The 27,091-nt window shown below is 40.1% G+C and overlaps 1 protein-coding gene across 7 annotated transcripts in view; it reads left to right on the top strand.

Moving 5' to 3' along the window:
- Nucleotides 1–27,091, top strand: part of epb41a (erythrocyte membrane protein band 4.1a) — a 150,661-nt gene that overhangs the window by 7,404 nt on the left and 116,166 nt on the right. For all 7 annotated transcript variants that reach the window (XM_038725061.1, XM_038725066.1, XM_038725065.1 and 4 more), the window contains exon 2: nt 24,538–24,857. In XM_038725061.1, the coding sequence (XP_038580989.1) occupies nt 24,546–24,857 (312 nt within the window). In that variant the 5' untranslated portion in view covers nt 24,538–24,545. The remainder of the gene's footprint in view (nt 1–24,537; nt 24,858–27,091) is intronic.

The raw sequence follows: 27,091 nt of genomic DNA, 5'->3' as shown, positions 1-27,091 counted from the left end.
TGATTTCAGTTAAATGTTACTGTTACCTCGTCTGTGGTCCGCTGGCAGAACACCGGATGCTTTCTGATCAGCTGCCGTTGTGCTGTTGCAGAGGCGGCATAAGTTTCGTTTTTACGGTGGACAGACTGTAACATTACAGAGTTGTTGTTTTTCTTTAGCTTGAAATAATCCCCTACTTTGGACACTTTCTTCTTTGTTCCTCGCTATTTTCTCTCTCTTCATCCACTTTGCAAACAGCACCATCATAATCACATTGTGTTCACAGCATAAGCGTGATGTGCGACAGTAATAAATGTCCGTGCGAAACAGTGTGCTGTACTATAGTTACATGGATTAAACGAAGCACTGATGCAGAGAATTTGCCTCGATGCATTTTATTAATCGTTTTAATCGATGGATCATTTCAGCCCTAGTAGTGACACGGGCACTGCCGGCCCTCCAGAGTCCTAAAGGTGTATGTAGTGAGACATAACCGAAGGGGGGAGGTGGAGGAGGTCATAGGGAGGCTAGATTGGTCTTCCCCACTACGGCCAGGTTTCTGACTGGCCCCAGCATTCAACCCTGTCCCCCACCCAACTAGGATACCAGCACCGCCAACTCACCAGAGCCAGTGACAACCCCCCTAAGCCCTAGCGTAGGTCCAGGGGGGCCCAGTGCCCCCAGCGTGCAGACACGCCCCGAACCACAGGCCCTCACCCATCCCCGAGGCAGCTCAGCACAGCCCCAACCTCAGCAGACAATCTCTCCATGCTAATGTGGTTCATAGGAAATTCTCATACTTAATTCATACTTAAATTCTTCTTGGCCTTCCAGTTCATGAGGATAGTTTTCTTGGCGATGCATAGGGCAGTGAGAAGCATGTAGCTTTCACAGATGCACATCTGTTGGTCTGTCTGTGTCTTGCTTGCTTGCCAGACTTTGTGCCTGAACAAAGACTGAAATACAACTATTTATTCTGTTTGATGAATGCAAACGGGCCATGTTGTTTATAAACTGCAGCTCGGAAAAGAGAACCACGTTGCATGTGAACATGCGTTTATATATGCCCAAGCACGATATGAAACTTGTACATTCCAACAGAAACCTCTGTGCGGACCATTCCAGATAATACACGGATGTGATGGCACTCCTCATTTTAAGACAGTGAAGTTCCAACTCTGGACTAATGCAAGATGGAAAGCATGCACTGCAAAACTAAAATCTTAGTAAGATTAATTATCTTAAGTGAAGGCAAAATATACTTGTATTTTGTCTGACAAAATATTTCTTCTTACTAGGCGGCTTTTATGTTAGAGAATTTAAAGTTTTTTTGGCCTTAAGTAGCAAGTGAAATATTCTTGGTCTGTTGACAGATAATTTTGCTTATTAGGGCCCGAGCACGACCGTGCGAGGTCCCTATTGAATTTGCTCGGATTCTTTTTTAGGGCCCGAGCACAACCGTGCGAGGTCCCTATTGAATTTGCTCGGATTATATATATTTAGGGCCCGAGCACGACCGTGCGAGGTCCCTATTGAATTTGCTCGGATTATATATATATATTTTTTTTTTTTTTTTTTTTCTGCAAAGTAGGCCCAAATGACATGGCCTAAACATACTCGAAAACTCACCAAAATTTGCAAACATGTCAGAACCGGTGAAGAATTTCGTATTCTACAAGTTTCGCACATGGGCGTGGCAAAATGACTCGCTAGCGCCACCTAGAAAATTGGAAATGATTAGCCCCTCGTTCACGTTCAACCTACATGTACGAAATTTTCTGGGGACATGTATCGTATCAAGACGCACAAAAAAGCCTCAAGAACCCATAGCCTAAAGTCAACAGGAAGTCGGCCATTTTGAATTTTACGGCCATTTTTGGATGATTTACACACTTCGTACTTTAACGAACTCCTCCTAGGGATTTAGTCGGATCGACGTCAAATTTCTGCTGTGCCTTCTAAAGGCATTGACGATGAAAAGTTGTGCTATTTGCGAGTTTTCGTCAATGGGCGTGTCCGTGGCGTCGATGATTCGCAATGAAACAGGAAGTTGTTGTAACTTCAGTGTACATGCTCACATCTGGACCAAACTGTACATGTAGGATGAGAGTCCCGCCCTGAACACATGTACATGCCGACATTCACCCACAGTCATAGCGCCACCTGCTGGCAACAGAAAGTGACCTTTAACGAAGCAGCCCCCGCCACACGTTTCACCTACGTGCACGAATTTTCTGTGGTACGTGTATCTTGTCCAGACGCACAAAAAAGTCTCTTGGAGCCATAGCCTAAACCCAACAGGAAGTCGGCCATTTTGAATTTTACGTCAAATTTTGGATGATTTACACACTTCGTACTTTAACGAACTCCTCCTAGGGATTTAGTCCGACCGACCTCAAATTTTTGCTGTGCCTTCTAAAGGCATTGAAGATGAAAAGTTGTGCTATTTGCAAGTTTTCGTCAATGGGCGTGTCCGTGGCGTGGCGTCAAAGATCAGCTCTTCGCCATGACACGGAAGTTGTCGTAACTTCAGTGTACATGCTCACATCTGGACCAAACTGTACATGTAGGATGAGAGTCCCGCCCTGAACACATGTACATGCCGACATTCACCCACAGTCATAGCGCCACCTGCTGGCAACAGGAAGTGACTTTTAACGAAGCAGCCCCCGCCGCACGTTTCACCTACGTGCACGAATTTTCTGTGGTACGTGTATCTTGTCCAGACGCACAAAAAAGCCTCTTGGAGCGATGCCCTAAAATCAACAGGAAGTCGGCCATTTTGAATTTTACGTTAAATTTTGGATGATTTACACACTTCGTACTTTAACGAACTCCTCCTAGGGATTTAGTCCGACCGACCTCAAATTTTTGCTGTGCCTTCTAAAGGCATTGAAGATGAAAAGTTGTGCTATTTGCAAGTTTTCGTCAATGGGCGTGTCCGTGGCGTGGCGTCAAAGATCAGCTCTTCGCCATGACACGGAAGTTGTCGTAACTTCAGTGTACATGCTCACATCTGGACCAAACTGTACATGTAGGATGAGAGTCCCGCCCTGAACACATGTACATGCTGACATTCACAGACAGTCATAGCGCCATCTGCTGGCAACAGGAAGTGACTTTTAACGAAGCAGCCCCCGCCGCACGTTTTACCTACGTGCACGAATTTTCTGTGGTACGTGTATCTTGTCCAGACGCACAAAAAAGCCTCTTGGAGCGATGCCCTAAAACCAACAGGAAGTCGGCCATTTTGAATTTTACGTCAAATTTTGGATGATTTACACACTTCGTACTTTAACGAACTCCTCCTAGGGATTTAGTCCGACCGACTTCAAATTTTTGCTGTGCCTTCTAAAGGCATTGAAGATGAAAAGTTGTGCTATTTGCGAGTTTTCGTCAATGGGTGTGTCCGTGGCGCGGCGTCAAAGATCAACTCTTCGCCATGACACAGGAAGTTGTTGTAACTTACGTGTACATGCTCACATCTGAACCAAACTTTACGTGCTTGATAACTCTCCCCACCCCGCTATGGAGGACCGATCCTGACACAGTCAGAAATAAATACAGAAATAAATAAGTGCTCAATAAATAAATAAGCATCCAATCAAATACACAAAAAATAAAGTAAATAAATAAATGTAGGTAGTAATTAAATTATACAAGGAGACAAATGTATATATTTTAATTAGTGCCTTTACTTATTCACCTTTGTTATAATTACCTTATTTATTTATTCTCCGTTATAATCTTCAACTTTATTTATTACTAATTTTTTCAATGTATTTATTTATGTGTGTTTTAATAGTTTTGTCTGTTTTATTCTTCCTTTGTATTTATTTACCTTATTTATTTTCAGCCATGGTATTTATTTCTGCCTTTTTTTTTTTTTAAGTTTTGTATGCATTTCTGCCTCATTATGCAAATGAGGAGGGGCTGTGTCTCAAGGGGTCATCTTCTCTGCTATTGGTGGACCAGTCAGACAGGAGAGCTCCTACTCTGCCTGCAGACATCAATGATCTTGCCCCTCACACAGTCAGATGGCTTCCTTCAGTGCGCTGAGGTGTTTAACAACTCTGAAGACAATACTACCAGCAATGTCTTCCTTCTCTTTTCACGTAGACGTTCCGACAGACAGTGCTTTCAGTTTGCTGCATGAATGGACACAGAACTGCAGTATAGAGAGAAGCACACGGTCAGCTGGCTGCAGCTAAATCTGGAGTGCACTCGTTTTCAATTCTGTATGGTAAATTCAGTTTTAACGGAGCAGAGCGAGCTGACAGGCAGAGTTAGAGACTTTTTCTGTCCGTTTCTCTCTTTACAAAGACGCATGTTGCAGAGTCTTCTCTGAGATGCGAGCACGACATACAACACAATTTATCAAATTACACAACGGATATACAGTATGAAAATAAGATTGATTGGATTATACTCACAGGAAGTATAAAACCTGTTACATGCGTCTATTAAAAGTAAAGTAACACAAAAATGTCAGGGAAATTACTTTACTTAGATTTAAGTACTGCAGTTGTACATTTGAAATACCTTCCTACCTTTCTGATAGGAAGCCTTCTTGAGGTGGTATAAAACATTTCTTCTTATATTCTGATTTGAGTTGTGGACAACTATGACCACATGAATTAAAAAAAATAAACATTTCACTGCCCAAGTCAGCTATAACACAAGTCTTGTTCATTAGACTACATGCTGTACAGTATTTGTGGACAGATTTTGTCCCAGGATTTATTATGCATTTCTTCTTCTTCGTTGCATGGTTTAGAATAATAAGGTGAGAAATGGGTCTGTTCTGAGTTCATCCTGCACTGCAGCAGCTAATAAAGTCCATTTAATCCCAAAAACGCTTTTCTTTTAGGCAGGCTGGAGCAGAAAACAACTCACCTTTCTCAAGTTGTACAGTAATGTCACATGTGTATGAAGGTGGATCAAACAAGCTAATCTTAAATATCAAAGTAGAGAGGAGCCTAGTAGGCCTATTTATTTTCATTCATTACATTCATTTATATAATATGAATAAGCTATGCAGACAGTTGTAAAGAAAGAACATCTTTTTCTTCTGTTCTCTACTTGTTATAGTTACACAGTATTAGGGGTGTGGGCTGTATTAAAAGTATCCACTGTTCTCCCATGCTCTAACACACAGTAACGATGAAATGTGTGCTGTTCTCACATTCTTCCTCTGTATGTACACATAAACAACAAGGCAGGGAAATATAAAAGGAATTTATTTCATTGTTTGGGTACATTATTGTTCAGTGTACATGCTCACATCTGAAACAAACTTTACGTGCTTGATAACTCTCCCACCCCGCAGACATCTACACACCAATATCGATTTATATTCATAGCGGCAAGTGCTATGTAGCTCCACATAGGGGACACAGGAAGTGACATATAGCACCTTCATGCGGCGTCGGAACCGTGTAGGAAATTCACAGCCGCACCGGCAGAGCTCCAGAATATGCAACTCGGCCGGCTCACACGTGGACGCGCTACAAGTGCGAGGGCCGCCCAACGCTGCTTGCAGCTTTAATTTCACCTTGTTTTTGAGAGCTCAGTTTTTGCAGTGCAAATGATTGACATTGACTATTAAAATGTTGATTATGGATACACATATCTTAGTAAAAAAATAACCATCATGTATTCAGCCAAGTCATAGTCCTTATTGATTGCAGTGATGCACTGGCACTGATGCCTCCTGTCTCCAACATCTTTATCCCTCAGTTCTAGTAACCGTTGTAACGCCATACTGCCGTCTCCCCACAGAGATGCTCTGTTAGGGCTCACCTGCTTGTGTTGTAGTTTTTTTTTTCTTCACTTGTATTTTTCATCAAAAATTCCCTGCCTCTGATTTCATTTGGGTCAGGCCGACTCCCAGTGTCTGGGTTGTTTTCAGAGCTTCTGCCACCAGGAGGTGGTGGGGGAGGGGTACTGCATTAGCCTTTAATCCTACACAGGGCCTGATTAATTTTAAAGCCGCTTTCAGTGCTTAAGCTCACTTTCAGTCCTCTGACACAGGCTGCCACGCAGTCAGAAATACAGATATGCTTAAGTATGTTTTTTACTTTTCTCAAATGCGTTTCACTTTTAACCTTTGAACCGAACCTTCTTCTTGGTACAAATCTAAGACTCTATTTGACATCTTAAACTATGTTGGCCTATATTTTACCAACATATTACAATAAACATTAATGCAGCATTGACAATATTACAGCTAGGCTAAGTTTTTACAGCAATGTATTTCCGCTTTAAGCATTAGGTAATGCAGGTCAGCTTCCAACTTGTTTTAACTAGTTTTACATTTCAACTTCCAGGTTTTTCAGCAGTGCAGTGTAATGTAACTAAACATTCAGCCTTTTCAGGTAACTCATTTCAACTTCCAGATTTGACAGTATTACAATTTAGCTTTCAGTTGCAGCACTTTGCCTCTTTTCTTAATGCAGTTCAGCTTCCAGGTTCTTAAGGATTGCAGTGCAATGCATTTGAGCTTTAAAGCCCAACTGATATGGGATTTTTAAGACCGATACCAATTTTGATATTTGAGGATTTTAAAATCTGATATGCAGATACTGATATTCTTTTTTTCCCTTTCGTTTCAGAAAGACATAACAAACAAAGATTACACCAAGATAACATAACAGAATGCTGAACAAAGTACAACAAAATATATTCAAGTTTTGATAAATAAGAATCAAATGTTTAAAACTACAAAAAAGATTTAAAGATCTACTATAAATGATAGAGTACTACTACTAACGAACATTAAAGGGAATAGTGTATGTAGCCCAGAGGATAGTAGAGGTAGACAATACGGGAGGAGAACAGGGGAGACAAAATAGCATGCATAGCATTGCCCCAGCTGTCTTAATTTATAATGACATTAAACTGAGTTGGGATTAAGGCGTAGATTATTTTAACTATGGTAGAATAAACATGATTTTATTACAGCAAACAACTTCTTTCCCTGATGAACACACTTCTAAAAACACAGCACAGCTAAAAATGAGGATTGCTTATCTGCAGTGAAAAGCTGCAGACTCTTGTGTTTTTTGTGACACCTGCTACAAACTGCTGCTGAAGACCATATGTTGATCAACCATGAGAACTTGGACACATATTTAGTTCACATTACACACTCCACAGTAATTCTATGCCATGGACCCCACAGCCATCTTTCTCTGCCTTGTCAGCACATGTGCGGCTGTGCTACTGTAGCATCCACTCAGCACTGCAGGCTGCCAGCAGCTTCTGGTACTTCATGTGGTGTCAAGCTCTGTCCACCCCCAATCTGCCAGAACCAGGTACATGAAGCAGAGATTATTGGTGATTATAGGTAGCTTGAGTCCCAATGCCTGCACACCTGACTGCACTCCTGCAATCAAAGCACAAACACACACAGAGGGGAGAAGGCGGAGACAGGAGGCGAAGCGGACACCACCTCCACAACAACGGCCACTGTCAGTATTCACAGCAGATGTGAGGAGAGTCCTGCTGAGAGTGAATATGAATAAATCAGCTAAAACCTGAGCCCATCTAGTGGATGTTATTACTGACATTTTTAACATCTCACTGTCTCAGGAGAGGGTTCCAACCTGCTTCAAAACAGCCACCATCGTTACTGGACCTAAAAATTCTGCAGTGTCTAGTCTGAACGACTACCACCCTGTGGCTCTCACCCCCATTCTGATGAATTCAATTTCAATTCAATTCAATTTTATTTATATAGCGCCAAATCACAACAACAGTTATCTCTCAGCGCTTTTCATAAAAGAGCAGGTCTAGACCGTACTCTATGATGAAGTGCTTTGAGAAACTGGTTCTTCAGCACTTAAAGAACAACATCCCAGCCAGCCTGGACCCTCACCAGTTTGCTTTCAGAACCAACAGATCCACAGAGGATGCCATCTCCAATGCCCTCCACTCAGCCCTCACACACCTTGAGAAAAACAACACCTACATCAGAATGCTGTTTGTGGATTTCAGCTCAGCATTCAACACAATCTCCCCATGAAACTGATCAGCAAACTCCGGGTTTAAATACAACACTCTGCAACTGGATATTGGACTTCCTCACAAACAGACCCCAGTCAGTTCGGCTTGGCGGACTCACCTCCTCCACTCTAGTGCTCAACACGGGAGCCCCCCAGGACTGTGTGCTCAGCCCGCTCCTGACTGCATTCCCCGACATGAAGAGAACTCTGTTGTGAAGTTTGTGGGTGACACCACCATCAATGGCCCGATTTCAAACAACAATGAGACTTAATATTGGGAGGAAATTGATAATCTTGCTGAGTGGTGCTCAGAGAACAACCTACTGCTCAATGTCAGGAAAACTAAGGAACTGATTGTTGATTTCAGGAAAAAGGAGATAAAGACACACACTCCTGTCTACATCAGTGGTGCTGATGTGGAGCAGGTGAACAGTTTCAGGTTCCTGGGAATCAGGATCACAGAGAACCTGACATGGTCATCTCACATCTCCACGCTGATGAAGAAAGCTCAAAAATGCCTGTATTTCTTAAGTTCTTGTCAGCTTTTACAGAGGAGTAATAGAAAGCATCCTGACATCACTAACTGGCATGGACTGTGCAGACGCACTGGGGCCCAGACTGTACTGGGGGCCCTTCACGGCTCGGAGCGGCCCCGCCTTAGCATATTTTGAAAGGTGATCAAGTGCTATATATATATACCCTCATATGTGCATGTGCCCCTTTGCCGTGGTGTCAGATGCCACAGACTTGTGTGTAAAACTTCTGACTGCAGTCAGTAGATTATCAGTATGCTATAAGGCACATGTGCCAAATCTGGCGCGCCTCGTCATTTTATGTGGCCTGCGAAAGCTTTAAAGATTCATGATTGTCCTAAAATAAAATGCATATCAATTTTGTGACCTGAGAAGTGACGGCATCCCGCCACTAGATTGCAATGTTTCCACACCCACTACGGTAGTTTTCCACAAGTGGAGATGAGTAATGTATACAAACAATCCCTAAATGTCCAAGACAAGAAAAGTTGATGCAGAAGGAAGGCAATTTCATGAATGGTGGGAAAGTGAATACATGTTTGTGCTTCAAGGAGAAAACATGGTAGGCTAGGCCTATAGCTTTTGTGTCATGAGGCAGTATCAGTGATGAAGGATCAACGTTAAGGCTCGTGCAGACTACAAGACTGTCAGTGTCGGCCGATGGCCGTGCTGTTCACACTACACAACTTGCCGTCATGTGACGGGACTCTTGAAGTCGTTGTGGCGTTCACACTACGTGACTGATTGGTGACAGGGGGTCACACACTACACAAGCTGACAACGACTCTTGTCACCCGACGCTGGTCTCCAAACGACGTTTTGTTAAGAAAACACAGGTGAAATGTGAAACGGGAAATGACGCAAACCTACAGACAAAACAGCTGTTGTTTATTATAAAGACAGCAATTACAAAGACAAAGAATCTGGGTGAAAGAATACATTAGGACACGCAAGTAGCAGGGATCGTCTGAGCTACAGAGCTGGAGCAGAGTAAAATGTGTTTTGTGGTGAAAAGTAGCTGCCTGCTCTCATTGGCTGGATGTGGATATTGAGTCGGCCGACTCCACCAGATATTTGGCATGCTAGATATCTGGCAGACGTCGGCATTTTGATGTGTCTTTGAGTAGCTCACACCGATCAACCGCTGATTTACTCCCGATCACAGCCTGATGGTGATCGAGCTCGCCGAGCAGCAAATTGGGCTAAAAATTGTGTAGTGTGAACTATGCTTAGGCTACAGTAGCGTATACGTCTACATTTTTCCAGGTAATCAACCTATCTGTCATTAGTTGGATGTATCCCCTCTGCAAGGCTGTGTGCAGCTGGACTATTTGTTTTATCAAATGCCACATCTGTCCCTCGTTATTAGCAGCTCACAATTATTTGTTTTACACTACATTTACTCATTTAGCTGATGCTTTTATCCAAAGTGACTTACAATTGTTATACATGTCAGAGGTCACACGCCTTTGGAGCAACTAGGGGTTAAGTGTCTTGCTCAGGGACACAATGGTGGATGGGTCACAGTGGGGAACCCGGGTCTCTCACACCAAAGGCAGGCGTCTTATCCATTGCACCATCGCCATCCCCTTTTACCATGGTTCTACACCTCTGGACTGTGAAAAAGTGAAGTTACTGTAAAAGATTATGTTTGATGATATTTGTCTTTGTTATTTACTTGAAATGTTTGATCTTTGATTGATGGAGTAATGAGGGTTTTTAAATCAGATTAATTTATTTATCTTATAATAACAGAGAGAGAAATTTTCTTATTAAGACTATATTTTTACATCTGATAAATGTCCTTAACTTGAATACATCAAATAAAGAGACAATATGTATATATTTAACAATATGTTAAGGAGTAGTTGCATTTAAACAGTCTTACAGTTGCAACTGGCCCTTTGAGGATAACTGTAATGCTTGTGTGGCCCTTGGTGAAAATGAGTTTGACACCCCTGCTATAAGGTATACGGTAAAATATAAAAAAAAAATAGATTCCACAGATTCAACAGAATGATTTTAGCCTTATTTTCTTTGGTATTCGTGTCACATAGCTACATATGCAGTGATGATTGCTAGGTAATATGTAAATGACTGCCCAATCTTTGTTTCTATTTGATCATGTGACAAGACGACAGGACTAGCAAAATCTGGCCAGTAGACTAAAAGACATTACATTTACATTTACTCATTTGGCAGATGCTTTTATCCAAAGCGACTTACATTTGAGGAACAACATACAAGCATCAACAGAGCATCAACTACAGATCTACAACTGACAATACATACTAGTAAGAGCAGCAACAAATACTAGTAAGAGCTCACAGTACATATCACATCAATGGGGTAGATACCTAGGGAAGGAATAAAGAGTTAGCAATCAAAACAAAGTGCAATCAATACAAGATCATTGTAGGGAATAGAAGAAGAGCACAGGAAGTGCATGTTAGAGGTTAGGAGTTAGAGGTGTTATAAGAGGAAGTGTTCTCGGAAGAGATGAGTTTTCAAGAGCTTCTTGAAGTTAGAGAGGGACGCCCCTGCTCTGATGGCGTGTGGTAGCTCGTTCCACCATCGTGGTGTCACAGATGAGAATAGCCGGGACTGGGATTGCTTTGTGTGAAGGGATGGCAGAGCCAGGCGGCGTTCGTTGGAGGAGCGTAGCGGCCGAGAAGGAACGTAAGTTTGTATTATGGAGTTTAGGTAGATGGGTGCAGACCCACGTGCAAGCTGGAAGTCGATGCTATTCAAACATAAAAGTAGTTATAAAAAGAGTCACGAGAGAAAAGAACTGGAGGAGAGGGTCGCAAAGCTCCCAAATTACATTGTTTTGGATTACTGAGGACATTGTCAAAGATCTCGCTCAATGCAGGCTCATTGTATGCCATTCAAATAGATGTGCGTGACTGTGTGCGCGCCTGGCCTGTTTCCAGAACATGGTGTTGTTTTATAAGTTGGCCACTTTTCTTACTTATTCACCACCTATAATGTCTTGCCTCTTTGTTGAAGAGGAATGTGGTTGTCGTGATTCGGGAGGATATTGCACTGAAGTTGCCTGAAAAAGTCTGCGTCTTTTCAGCACTGTGGACTCCTCCTTCACTCAGCTGATTGTAGTGACGTTTCAGGATATTGACAATGACAGCACCGACCATGCTCCTTATAACTTTCTCTTTGACTTATGTACTTTGCAAATACAAAACTCTAAAATCCATCACATGATGGTACTTAACTTTAGACTGCTGCGTCCAGCCGCACAGAACACAGCTGCTGCAGCAGTGTGTGTGTGTTGGAGAGAGACGCACACAAAGAGAACTGTTGAATTTAATGTTAATATGGAAATAATAAGTCAATTAAAGGAGCTTTAAATTAGGTATTTACTGCATCTAATCGTATCAGTTGGCAAAATGAGGAAATAAGGCACATACATTTGCCAATATAGTGTTCCCTTTTAGACACAAACGCAGTGTCTTTGCGTGTGCTTCATGCGGTGTAGCCCAAGGGCCCATCATAACAGCCTGCACTAGGGCCCGTTGTTACTACCTTATGCCGCTGCACCCAGCCACTGCCTGTTCACCCTGCTGGCTTCTGGGAAGAGATGTAGAAGTTTCTGCTGCCACACCACCAGACTGCAGAGCAGCTTCTTCCCCCAAGCTATCAGACTTTTAAACTCCAAAGTACTGCTCCATTGAATATAGTTTATTTCTGTTTATCATTTTTTATAATTGCTTCTATATAAATGTATATTGTCTGCTATGTAGCAGAAGGGAGTTACAAATTCAATTTCACTCTATAACCTGTTATATTGTGACATAATAAATCTACCAACCCACCAGAATTAAGGTCCATATACAGTCTGAGACAGACAGGCTAGCTAAGGAATAGCATAAATTTAGCTGACAGTTATGAGAGCTTTAACATGTGACTTCCCCTGTTCATTAGAACATCACTACAAGTTGTTATCATTACAGTAATAGTACACTGAATATCACTTGACTAATCTGAACACTATTTGGAACAGCTGATATGTACAAGGGCTGAACGATTTGGGTAAAAAAATCTAATTGCGATTTTTCTGCCAGCGATAACGATTCAATTTGCGATTATTATTTATTTTTAAGTTCAATATTCACTTCCAGTCTATTTTTGATGGAAGCCGCGACAAGCAGCACAGAGCAGACGAACCATGCAGAAAGTCAGACACAGAACAGCAGAGAGAATCCGGTCAATTTTCAAAATAAAAGCATAAAAAGCAAGGACAACTGAACAATTAACAAAATCTGAACAAGTCAGCAAAATCAGGCAGGCAAAACGCCTATTATTTTGAAATGTTCCATGTGGGATGTGTAGCCTGCACAGAGCGGAAAGAAACAGGCTCACTGAGAGCTGTTATCCATAGTTGAAGCACACAAAATGACAACACGTTAACAACGTTGTGCAGCTAAATGCTCCGCTGCTGAAACACTTAAGTGTGAGTTCACGCCAAACAAACCGCGGCACAGCCGATGCCTGTGTCGGTTCGGCTGATGCCATGATCCCACATGTTTTCCTCTAGTTTAATTTGTTCTTGTAAAATGTACACGCCCTGTGCCGGCTCGGTGAGTAGGAACCATAGGAGAAGCATGGCGCGTGTGATTGGCAAGCAGGTTTGTCACACAAGGATGACAACGTAATTAATTTTTAACTGCATGACTGTTTAAAATGGGTCCGATGCGCTGCATGATTAACCAACATTTTAATTGCTGCCTTCATGATTAGCTAATCGCGTTCTTTCAAATTTCAATTTGAAAATGATTACTCGTTCAGCGCTAATATCTACCACTCACAACACTTTACACTACATATTACATTCATACACATTGCAAGGTGCCAACTGCACATCAGAAAGGAACTAATCATTCACACAAATTCATACACTGATGACAAAGACTTTAGGAGCAATTTGGGGACATGTAAAGCTTGGGATCAAACTGACCTTCTGATAAGTGGGTGACCTGCTACCTCCTGAGCCACAGCAGTCCTAAAATTAGTACTGTAGACACAAAATTTTCTATTTCCCCAAATGTTTGATCAAATGTCACCCAATATTTGACAATACAACTTATGTTGTAAGAACGTGTGTGGAAAGCAATGAATCCCCAGTGAATAGTGAATAGTCAGTTGTTAAAGATCTTGCCACTTTTGTACCACTTTTACATCCGAAGTTTGAGTTCAAACCTGTTAAGTGGTAGAATTTTTAATATGCACAAAGGTGCTCCCATTCTGCTGATTTAGACTGCAAAAACACAGTTCTTACTCTATTTATCTGTTTTTAACTGTTAAGATCTTTTCAGATGGGAAGCGACACTGCTTGCAAAGTCACTTGGCCCCACAGGATCGCTCTGCACTCCTCATGTGAACAGAAAGGGAGACAAACGCTCCGCAAGTAAATGCCAGGCCCTCTATGGATAGTAACTATGGCAACGGCTTATATGCGCTGTACATCTGTAGCTGAGTTAAATTATACATAGTGGTTGTGTACAAAAAGTTCAAGACAATTCAACTCTAGGAGCTGGCGGGCATGTGCGTGAGGAGAGGACGACCGCATTCTTTTTTTGTATGTTTATTTTGGTGACATTTGATCCAACACTGAGCACAAAAGAAAATGTGCATACAGTACAAATTACAGCTTACAAATTACATTACTGCGGACTCACTGTTTGACCGAACTGAACACCCTTAGATATCTTTGATACCTACCATCTAGAGAATGTCTGTGCCAATTATTGTAGCATTAGACTAAAGACTTGTGGAGATATCGATGTTAAATTAATTCATCAACTTTGTACTTTTATCGCTTTTATCAATCATTACCACAGTTTATGCATCAACTCAATAGTGACCCTATATTTTGTAAACAGATTTTGTACAAAGCCATGTAGCCATTTATGAGATTCAAACTTTTTGCATTTGTGGCACCCCCTATTTGTAGAATATCCCAGGACTGCTCAGCTAAGCTTGTACCTAGCATCCGAACACATGTTTCAAGTTTTGTTACAATAGCTTAAGCCAATTTTGATTTATAAGCATTTATATAGAATTTAAATTAAAGATACAAAAGTAAAAATGTATAATTTCAAAAAAGGATTGACGTGTCACAATTCTTTTTATAATTGTAGATGAACAAAGTCACCAAATGATCCTGTCAAAGTTTAGGGATGATGGTATAACGATTTTGATGAGTTCTCGAAAAAAGGATTTTAAGAACATTTAGAAAAAGTTGCAAAATTTTACATATTTAGAGCAGAAGACTACTGAAGCAAAGATACAGACATGACAATATTTTTCATCAAGGTAAAAGCTGTCTCATGATTTCAGAGCTGCCAACTTATTGAGCGTGAAACTCATGGCATTGACACTTTTCACTAGCTTTCATGGCCACATCAATTTTCCCACGCAGTAAAAAACAAATGTATAACTTATTATGTCGACTCGTGGTGCAAATCAGCTCCACCCATCTGATGTGACACCAGCATACGTCCTGATAGTAATCAAGCGAACCCACTCTCACACTGAGTCGCAGAGCTGCACTTTATCAGAGGTGCTGAAATTAATATGCATGTGGATTTTTGGTGAGATCTACCTGATCACAAGTGTTCATTTAGTTTCAGTTTCCACCTCCTTGTGTCATCCTAACATGCAATCTGAAAGGGGATTCTGTGTCTGTCAGACGGTCTGAAAGGGATACTACCATATCAGCAGAGCAACAACGTAATGTACAGCAGAGTATAGGGCAGGTAGACTTTTAAAAAATATTTTGAACTCTCATTAAAGGATAATGTTCGACTCGTAATAAGATATTTAACATGTCAGAGAACACGGATAGATTTTGAATGTGCGTAAGCCATCTATAGGCTGTATTTATGCAAATAATTTGGTAACCACATATACATGTCAGCGTGGGCTTTCCCCCCAGAAATAGGTCATGATCTGTTTAAAAAAAAAAGGGTGCCAGTACTTGGGGTACTTTGTCTGGTCCAATTTAGTCCATAAAACATTTTGTGATAGGACTCCACTGTAATAAGCCCTGAATCATTACTGTTCATCCTGTTTCTACATCCTTGTTCATAATATTTGGTCGATTTGCGGTCTAATATTACTAATAATGCATATAATGAGTTTTTTCTTTCTGAGCTCTTTGCGATACAGTTCAGAGGCATTAAAGTGCTGCATAAACGTCTGTCAGAATTTTTTTTTTACCACAAGGTTCATTTATTAGCTTTTCTTATCACATTATCTTCCTCAGCAGATAGTTTGCCAGCTATAATGGAATTATACTAAAATACCTTGCAGTGAGAGTTTTATCTCCAGGTTTGATCATTCAGCTACACACATAGACTGTATATAAAAAGGCTACACCTTGTGATCTTCATCAATGGATGGAGTTTGTTTAGTTTTGTATTGGCTATAATTACTCAATAATGTAAATTGTCAATGTGTAGCCAACTTTATACAATACTCGTTAGTTTAATAGTACAGCACTACATCATATTTTATAATCTCATATTTTGCCTGCAATCATTAGTAATGGAAACTTTCACATAAATGTAGTGGAAAAAAAGAGGACAAATACTTAAAAATTGTACTTCAGTACAGTACTTCTACTTGTAAATGTATTTAGTTGCTGTGATCCCATTACTGTTCAGCCTTCACATGAACACGTGTGTAAGAACAGCCACTAAGCTATTGTATAACTCTTACTAAAGTGATCACCTCTTGTTAGGTTTTATTTTAAAGAGCTTATTGTCTCGGTTTTGTTTGGTTTTTTACATCTTTTACTTTTCTGACTGTTGTGGTGTTTGAGCTTCCAGCTGATGCAGTTTGTGCACACCTTCACTGCTGTAAAAAAGTGGATGTGCAGGTGTCAGAATAATGTGAGCAGACAGCTCTCATATGAACACATTAACACAAGACAAGCCATGTGGCTGGTGTGAGGGCATGATGGAAAATAGAGCAAGTGATCACGACAGGCAGACAAGATGATGCATGTTTTATCTGATGAGTGAAAATCCCAGTGGTCCGTGGAGTTCAGTGAAAGTGAGACCAGTACTTATTAACCCATGCACAATAGTGAGAAACCCACGTTTTTTCTTCCATTTTTCTCGGTTAAAAGGGTTTTGGGGAGTTTTTCCTTTTCCAAATTGAAGGTCTAAGGATAGGGGGTGCCATATGCTGTACAGATTGTAAAACCCCTTGACGCAGATTTGTGATATTGGGCTATATAAATTAAATCAACTTGACAAGAAAACTCAGTTCTGATTGGTCATAATGATCATGCCATAATGAGACTGTGACATGACAGAGGTAATTGTAGAAATTCCATTCCAGGTCTATTTTTATATACTTTCCAATGAAGGAAGTAATTTGTTCACATACCTTTCAGGTCTGTCACACAAGAGCTATGCATTCGTGCTAAGATTGAAAGACAGAAAGGATTTTGCTACTGTAAAACACAGTCAGCACAGTGCTCATTCACTTGTTTTATTGGCTGCCTACAGGGTTGCTCCAGCTGATGGGTTCCTCAAGTCTCAAGAAGTCTCTCCCTGAAAAATTTATTTGGAGTCTTGTTCACAGCTTCACTGTGCAGGATGATGTATGTGTAGAGTTTGACATATTTAGTATTATAACTAGTAATCCAGGAGACCCAAAAGCAGGACACAGACGAGGGAAATAAAAGAGAACACATTCATTCAAAACAAACTCAAATTGTGCAAGAGGAAGTTCTATGGCGTTCCATGGCATTCCAGGGAAGCGAAAGGAAACACAGGGGAAGGGAAAATGGTGGAAACACAAGGAAATGAGGAGGTGCCACAGCCAGCAAATGATAAGAATATTTCACTTTACATTTGCTGAAGGAGGAATGTGTCTCTGTGTTCACCTTAAATCTTAGTTTAATATGTGTGTGTATGAGCAGGACTTAATGACATCACAATTAATTAAATTTGATAGAAATCACTATGTTTTACTGCAATTTTCAAATCACAGGAGGTGCAATATTTATTAGAGGTGATGTGTATGTCAAAATACCATTTTAGATTAAATATTGTCGTGCTGCAGAGATATCCTGGTTTACACTTCGTATTCTAGTATGGACTTAAGAAAACATCTTTGTTTCCCCAAAGAAATCACACCATAATTAATTTGAATTTTTTTAATGAAAATGAGAATAATGATGCAACACAATCCCTCCCCCTTGTATCACAAATCATTTCACATTTGCAATATCAGTGAAAATAACTGCAATTAGCCCTAACAAATAGTTTGGTAAGCCGTAAAGCTGATGTGGAAATTTGAACTAACTAATACAGGGTCTCTTCTTAAACTCCCACAACTAAATGATTTGCTATTTTGAAGGTCTCCTTTTGTTTTGAGCCTTGAAGTTTCTTAGCTTATGGAAGTGTAACCTCACTGGAGTACTCCTTACAAAAGTTAAAATCGAAAGCATGAGCAGTTTTCAGCATCATTGCTCATTGCTTATAATCAGCATCCAGGGAATCCACTAATACATTTTGTCATCAATTGACGTTATTAGAACACAAGTATTGAAAGACAGGACATTGAGTTGAATAATTTAATTTCTAAATTAAAAATATAAGGAGAGAGCGGTGAGAATATTCGGGGTATTTTTTACCTCTTCTGTCACACGGTGAGGGAAATTATTTGTTTAAAGACTGATGAACGGAGAAAAATCTCCTCAGCAACTTAAAATTGGCTCTTTCACATGGTTTCATAGTTTATTAAACTGCTTTTAGTTTTTTATTTGTGCATATGAGGACTGAGATTTCTCCAATTTCTCAGTCTCTTTCTACATGTTTCACCTTGTGCTGCTGCAGTATTTTTATCAATCTTGTGTCATGTTGAAAGTAATATGAAAATGTTTCAGGTCCAATTCAGCCTATTTAGATATGAGGCAGACATGTTAAATGGCCATCAGATTAACATAGCAGGGTGTGTGTCTGAAAGGGGCTTCAAGCTGTAGGTGGTCTAGTGTTTTTGTAGCTTGACCCATACTGTATGGACCTAAGTCAGGTTACTTTTATTTTTATTTTTTTGCCAAAATATTTTTATTAAGTTTCCTTTTCATGTAAATACAATCACGGTCTTGTTATTACAAATTTGTCCATGTACATTTGTCCATGTGAGCATAATGACTGCATTACATGAATTTAAACCCATAAATAGGCAATACTTTTACAGGATAAAACTAAAACAGTGAACAGCGCTTCTCGCTTCAACAGAGGTCGTTAAGCATAAAAATAAAAACATAGAAATAAAAACATAGTATAACATATAATTCTATCTCCAAGTATACATTCTTCCACTCTATTTACAGTGAAATTTAAACTTAAATTTGAATTTAAATTGTGGAGCTGCAGGTTTCATTGTCTCAAAAATCCAAAGAATCCTCTATCAAATCTAAGTCTTTAATAAAGTCTATGAAAGGTCCCCAAATCCTATCGAATAAATGTTGTTTAGACTTCTTAATGTATGTTATTCTCTCTAGGGGGAGGCTGGACATCATCTGCTTTAACCACTGGGTGGCGCTGGGTCTGTTCACAATCTTCCAAGACAAGGCTATACATTTCTTTGCAGACAACAAACTTATATTTATAAAAGTGCATTCAGTTTTGCTGTAATTATGCTTCTCTGGGTACAAAGCAATTAAAAACAGTTTTGGGTCCAATACTATCTGCTTAGAGATAATTTTTTCAATTAGATTCTTTACCTCCTCCCAGAATATTTTTATTTGTCTGCACTCCCACATGCAATGTATTAGAGTCCCTCTGGAGCCACACTTTATGCATACAGCCGGTATATTGTTATTATAATTATTGACTTGCACAGGTGTAACATATACGCGCATGAGCCATTTATATTGTAGCATTCTAAGACGGCTATTTATGGACATGGTGTGGGTTGTAACACAAGCCCTTTCCCAATCTTGCTCCCCCAGCGATAATGACAGATCCACATTCCAAGACCTAAGTTTATCCCTCGAATTCTCTACTATAGTGGAGATCAATAGGTTGTAAAGGTCAGAAATAATGCCTTTTCTCAATTTATTTTTGATCATCAACTTTTCTAGCGATGTAAGGGGGGGTCTACTTAGATTACCATGATTCGCTTTCACAAAACTTCTCAACTGAAGGTATTTAAAATAATGTTTTTTATCAAGCTTGAATTTGGATTGTAACTCTTCGAAAGACATAAATATATCGGACTCTGATGTATAAAGGTCATTAATTGTTTTTAGTCCTGCAGATGCCCATCGTTTAAAAGTTGCATCTGCCCTTCCAGGTACGAAGAGCTGATTGCCCCATATTGGGCTAAATTGTGACAAAATGTTTGATTCTTTGAAAGATTTACTAACATCATGCCAGACTTTAATCATATTTTTTAGTATTGGATTTCTGGTTTGTTTCCGTAGGTTTTTTGCCCTGTCAGAATACATAATAATTTACATAATTTTAAGTCATGAGACTCCATTTCGACCCAATGTGGATTGTTTTTGCTTGAAAAGTAAAAGATGATAGTCCTTAACTGTGTGGCCCAATAGTAGAATTTAAAGTTGGGACACTTTAGTCCCCCACCATCGAATGGTAAATAGAGTAAGAAAAGACGAACCCTAGGCCTCCCATTATTCCATATAAAGCTCACAGTGGTTTTTTTCAACCATATAAAAAGTTCAGGAGGGGGCGGCAGTGGAATGTTTTGGAAAAGGTAGAGTAACTTTGGTAGTACATTCATTTTTTAGAATATTGACTCTTCCCATTATAGATATAGGCATGTTTGTCCATCTCTTAATTGAGTCATTTATTGTTTTCATCATGTGTTCATAGTTAGTTTTAACAACCTGATCTAATACTGGAAAAATCTGGACACCCAAATAGGTAAACTTTTCCACTACTTTAAATTGAGCAATCTCATAGATAGGATTGGTCCTTTCAGCTATGTTTAATAAGAGAATGGAGGATTTAGTATTGTTTACTTTATAACCTGAAATTTGAACGAATGGCTGTTGCAAAAGGCTCTATTGCTAGCGTAAACAGCAAGGCAGAGAGTGGACATCCTTGCCTACAACCCTTTTTAGTTTTAATTGTCTCTGAAAATAACTTATTTGACATGACTTCCGCAGTTGGGTTGTTATATAGTATTTTCACCCATTTTATAAAGTTAGTTCCACAACCAAATCTTTCCAAAACATGAAAAAGATAGGGCCATTCGACCCTAAACTAATAGGTCTGAAGTTTTCACATTTATTAGGGGGTTTACCAGGCTTTGGCAGCAAAGTAATAAGGGCATGATTCATGGAAGATGGAAGTTCGCCTTTTTCAAATGTCTCTGTAAACATATCTAATAGAGGTGTTAACAATTTATCTTTGAATTTTTTAAAGAGGTCAATGGGAATACCATCTGGTCCTGCTTGCTTACCAGAGTTCATTCCATCAATAGCCTGCGATATTTCCACTTTGTTTATTCCTATATTTAAATTGACCCTCGAATCATCTGAAATAATTGGAATATTTAGTGCATTCAAAAAAGTTTTTAGGTCGTTATCGTCCTGTTTTTTTTGGAAATCATATAACTTCTGATAGTAGTCTTTAAATGTGTTATTAATATCTCTAGGATCGGTGAGAGTTTTGTCCTGTGTTATAATAGATGTAATTGGTATTGTTGATTCAAGTTGTTTAATTTGCCAGGCTAATAATTTTCCTGCTTTATCTCCATGTTCATAAAATGATTGTTTTAATCTTAACAGACTAGATGCAGCCCTAAAACTAGATTGTTTACCGTATTCAGCTCTTAGTAGCAGCAATTCTTTTTTCAAATCTGTGTCATTCGTTTGATAAACCATTTCCTGGATGGTCTTGATTTTAGTTTCTAATTCCAATCTATCCCTTCTAGCTTTCTTAGATTTGTTACCCGTATAACTAATAATATGCCCCCTAAGAAACGCTTTAAAGGCATCCCATCTCACGCACGCTGATGTTTGATTTTTATTTATTTGAAAAAAATCCTCAATCTGTTGTCCAATATATTTAACACAATCTTCATCCTGCAGCCATTTATGCTGAAAGCGCCATCTAGGTGGGTCACATGTAAGTTTGTCATCCCTATATATAAGGCAACACGGTGCATGATCTGATATTACTATGCTATCGTATAAACAATCTTGGATCTTGGGCATAAGTTCTGATGAAATTAAAAAATAATCTATTCTTGAGTATGTCTGAAATGTTGCTGAATAGCATGAATAGGCTTTGATTTGTTGGTGCAATTCCCTAAAGATGTCCAGCAATCTCAAATCTTTTATAAAGCTTTGTAAAGTCATCCTACAGTTGTTATGTGATTGGCCCGTTGCTGTGGATCTATCTATGGCTGGGTAAAGGGTACAATTAAAGTCCCCTGCGATCACATAGCGCCCTGGTAGTGATGAGAGTGACAGGAATAAATCTTGATAAAACGCTGAGTCATCTGAATTAGGAACGTATACATTTACCAAATTTAGAGTCTCCAGTAGTAAAGATCCCTGAATTATTAAATATCTACCCTTCCTATCTTTAATAACATTTTTTACCTGAAGTGGAACAGACTCATGAATAAGGGTCATAACTCCTCTTGCTCTAGATGTAAATGCTGATGTAAATACACTACCCCGCCACCTCCTCCTAACCCTTCCCTCATCTTCCTCCATAAGGTGTGTCTCTTGCAGAAATATTATCTTAGAGTCCATTTCCTTTAATTTAGTCATAACTCGTTTAACCTTCTTAACGCTTTGTAGGGCCCTGCAGTTCCACGTAACAAACTTCAAGTTTAGTGTTTGTGACATTTTGAGATATCAAAACTTTGAAATCAAATAATGAGTTTTTTACCTCGTAAATTAGGATTTTTTCATGGAGAAGCGAAACAAACCTGGATATGAGAACGCATATCCAGCACCGTGAACACGAACTACCCCCCTTTCCCACACCGTATGGGTATCCCTCCCTCGACCGTGCGTCTCCCACTATCGCATGTGACCACTCCACACATAGTGAGGAGCAGTCTAACCACTCTTCTCTAACCAAACCAGAACCCTTACTACCGATGCTGTTCGCCATTAGTGACAGTCAATTAACCACCCTCGTTTCAATACAAATTTACCCACTGTGTGCACTATTTATAACGCTCAGTAAGTGCGCCTCCATATCAAGTCACTATGCCCTTGTAAACAGAAAATGCACCACTAAAACTGGACACTTCAAAACTTCAGACAATTCGAGCCTTTTCAATATCAAAATTAAAAATAAAGACAGATGTTTTCCGCGTAACGGACCTGGGAGTTACTCACTAGAAAGAAGATAAAGAAAGAGTGTGATTTAGTCCAAAGCTGGTAGTGATTCATCCTCTTCTGCCTTCTTCTGAATTTTCTTCACAAACTCTCTCGCTGCCGCTGCTGTTTTAAAGGAATGAGTCTGGTCCTTATAAGTCACCAATAGTTTGGCCGGATGGGCCACTCCGTGTCGCAGACCAAGTTTGCGTAACTCTGCTCGAACCAAATCAAACTGCTTCCGTAGTTGGTGTAATCCAGCTGCTGTGTCCGGATAGAGCCGTACCTGTTGATTTTGGAACCGAATGTCCTTATTTGCTCATGCTGCAGCAAAAACCACCTGTTTATCCCTATAGTTGAGGAATCTCATTATTAGAGTGCGAGGTGGTGTGATGCTGTCCCTCTTAGGTCCAATTCGATGTGCTCTTTCTATGACAACTGCCTCCGTGCCGAGTATCTCCGGTAACCATTTCTCTAAAAACACACATGGGTCTTGTCCTTCAGCTCCCTCCGGCAGATTGACTAGTCTTAAGTTGTTTCGTCTAGATCTTGCCTCGAGGTCCATAACTTGGTCCTCCAGCGCTTTCGCATTGGACTCCAGTGTGTTCACTTTAGCACGCAGGATTTCTATCTTGTCATCTGCCTCAGAAATTCGGGTTTCCGTTTGTGATACTCGCCGGGTACAGTCATTCATCTCTTTCCTCAGACCTTCAATGGACTCCACCACTTTGTCAAATTTAGAGGAGACGTCCATTTTCATGGAGTTGACAGTGGACAGTATTTCGTCCAACTTGCTGCTCTGGTCTTTCTGTTTATATTCCCCGCCGGAAGCCGCCATTAGAGCAGAGCTAGCATTAGAGTCAGGGCTCGGGCTGGTGCTAGCGCTAGCCTTCTGTGCTTCACCACAAAGGTGGTAGTCCGTCAACTTGGGTTGTTTTGATTTTTCGCTTGCTTCTTGGCCCGTTTTTGCTGCTTTAGGCATTATTCTGTCCACACGAGTGTATTAGCGCGTCACTTTGTTGCAAAAGAGAGGGTTTTAAAGAAATTTTGACAAGAACAGCAGAGCGGTACAAAACCCGTCTTTTCACGTGGCTGCCATAACCGGAAGTTCTACTTTTATTTTTAGTTATTTTTACTGTAGTACCCCCTCCAAAAGTAAATGAAAGCATAAAGTTAAAATGTTACACATTGTTCACTTACACAGGTGAGTTGAAAATATGCTCTAATGTTCAGTTTTGTGCGGTTCAGCATAGTTACACTCACCTTAGAATCAGCATCATGTTCACATGTGCCAAACTATATGTTCAACTCTTCTCAACCTCTGAGCTGGGCTGATATACCAATGTAATAGGTGAAACGCAGACTTAATAACAATCAACAGGTACAAAAGGCTTACAGCATGGTGAGGCAGGCAGAGGTCAAAACCAGTGAAGCAGTCCAGACAAAGGCAAACAAATCCAACAGGGAGCAGGCAAACACAATATTCAGAACACAGACATGATACAGGAACACAAAGAAAGTCCAACAAACACTGAGAAGAGTCCAGAAAACACTGGGAGAATAACACTAGGGAAAAAGGCTGAGAAGCTTGACACATAGGACGAAGACAAAGTGGCACTGAGTGTTTCTGGTTTTTAACTTCTATCTTCTATCTCGTCCTCTATTTCCATAGCTGTTGCGATGACAACAGACGAGACGGAGAGTTACCAGAAGAAGCCGAGGCAGCAGGAAGAAGCCAGCCAGGACGCCAGACCGCCCTCACCAATGGAGGAGCAGCTCCGGCCACGCAACCGCAACTCTGCTGGTCGCGGCCTCTCCCGCCTCTTCTCATCCTTCATGAAGAGGCGCTCGCAGTGTGAGAGTGAGGCAGGAGAGAAGGAGGACAAGGAAGAAGAAGAAGCTAAAGCCCCCATTGCTGACCCTGAACCTGAACTGAAGACAGAGGGAGAGGTCGCCCCAGACCAGCACTCAGTGAGCAGTGCTGAGGCTCTGGTTAGCCTGCATGTTGTGTATCTTGTGTCTACAGTACATCTAAAGCCCTTGTCAGACAAGGAATACATTACATTGCTAAAATTGTTGAATTAATGACTCTTTATGATTCAGACAGGTGAAATAAGTGAGAGAATGCATGAGAGAGGCTTATATCGTTTATTTAATCTCTTCTGCCCGTGTAACATGGTGGATGGAAAATCACTGCACCATAGGCTGTGCAGTCAAAACAGCATGTTGACAGCACAGCAGAAGCAGATTCAGTCCTTCAGTCAGCCACTGAAGGAGTTTTAAGTAATTCCCTCAAGTCATTTAATGTCTTGTGACTGTCATACCCCCGTTGTCACTTAGCAATTTCATGTGTCTGCACCTTAAACCACCCGTTCTCCTCTCTAAGAGATGTACGTCATTTTACTCCAAAGTAAAACTACCTCAGAAAGCGGTAGTCTCTGTGTGGATGATCTGTAGGGGTGAATAAAAGCCCATGAAGATGTACAAAAACCTTTGTCCCATCCATCGGTTCAATCATCCACAGTCCCAGCACCAAACAAGGTAACTGGACAGGCATTGGATTTTTTCAGGTTGGCTTTTTTTTCTTTTTGGTTATTTAGGTATTTCCACATTTTTTCAACATTGATGGATGAAATTCAGACACCAGTTGTTGATACATGAACCTCATGCAAGATTCACAAAAATCTTTGGATATGATTTTGAAGAATGCTTTAAAAATGTACATGTAAAAATAGACATGTTAATAGATTATATATATGAATTAACAAAATACAAAGTGAGTGAACAGAAGGAAAAACCTAAATCAAATCAATATTTGGTGTGACCGCCCTTTGCCTTCATAGCATCATCGTAAGACGGTCAAGAGGAGGAGCATCATGGCGGCAGGAAAGTTTGCCGTGTTGGTAGGGCTCTCAGTGTATTGTTTGTTGTTGATGCTTACAAATGCATCCCAAACTGCTCACACTTATGGAAGAGTAGTGGATGTAAATCAGCTAACTGTAATGAGACCTCATTCTGAAAACAAAACACTTTGGATTTGGAAAGAATGCCTTACTTAACTTGTTCTGTTACCCCTCCCTGCACATTTCAAAAAATAAATCAAAGGAGTCGTCATTGTGAGTCCAGGACATGAGAACCCCGATGGCTGGCTCGCTTCAGAGCACAGACTGGAAGGGAATGACAAAGACAATGCCATAAAAGTAGGCTACATGAAAAAAGTGAAGTTCCAAATGCCGTCTCAAAACGATCTAGAAATCGTACAAATTGTTCTTTAAAAGAGGATTCCATATTCTCCATCTCAACATCAGAGTCTTCTTCCAAAGATAAACGAACTTCGTCTGCTTGCAAACAAATATAAGGTGGAAGTGATGTGCTTCACTGAAACTTGGTTTGATAGCTCCATTAAAGATGCTGAGATTTAGAGAATTATGTGGTGATCAGATGTGACTGGAATCGTAACAGTGCGGTTTTAACCATAGGACAGATGTTTGTCATGACATTATTGAATCAGTGTGGCTGGAAATTTTCTTACCAAAGACTAAACCTATTTTAATTGGAACATGTTATAGGCCGCCGGATCAGAACAACTTTTATGATCTTTTAGAGGAAATATGTTCTAAGTAGGCTACACAGATTTTATTAAATCAGAGGTAGCCTAATTGTGTTTGGTGATCTTATTACAAATATCCACAAAAGAATACGCCTATTTATAAATATTAAAAAAATTTCTGTAATCTTTTTGATTTGTAGTTGATGAAGGAACACACATCATTCAATCATTTTTGTACCAGCAAAGCTCCGAAAACAGTGTTCAATTCCCACAATTCTATGAAAATCAGGTCTGCTAGAATCTCACATTTTTTTAATAGAACAGCGTAAGAGACCTTGGTAGGGGATCTAATCCAGTGTCATTTGGACAGTGTTGGGCAGTAACACTCTATTGTAATAATATTACTTTCCCAGTAATTAGTAGTATAACTAATTACTTTTATAAAACATTAATATTACTAGTTACTAAGGCAAGTAACGCTGCGTTACTCGTTACTGAACGCACCATCCTTGACTGTGCAGCAGCTCAGCGGGACCCGACTTTATTGTTCATGTTCGCTGATAGCCAAAACTAAAGGAAAAATGGAGAACGAGGGAGAGAGGCGTTCTAGTAGCAACTGCCATTATTGTGTCACAGTCTAAGATACAAATAACATTGTTGTCTATTGTAAACTCTG

Source organism: Micropterus salmoides, unplaced genomic scaffold (assembly GCF_014851395.1).
Source record: "Micropterus salmoides isolate LMB-PRFRI ecotype aquatic unplaced genomic scaffold, ASM1485139v1 Ms_hic_scaffold_17, whole genome shotgun sequence".
In the NCBI taxonomy this organism is placed as follows: domain Eukaryota; kingdom Metazoa; phylum Chordata; class Actinopteri; order Centrarchiformes; family Centrarchidae; genus Micropterus; species Micropterus salmoides.
This window is presented reverse-complemented; position numbering and strand designations above follow the sequence as displayed.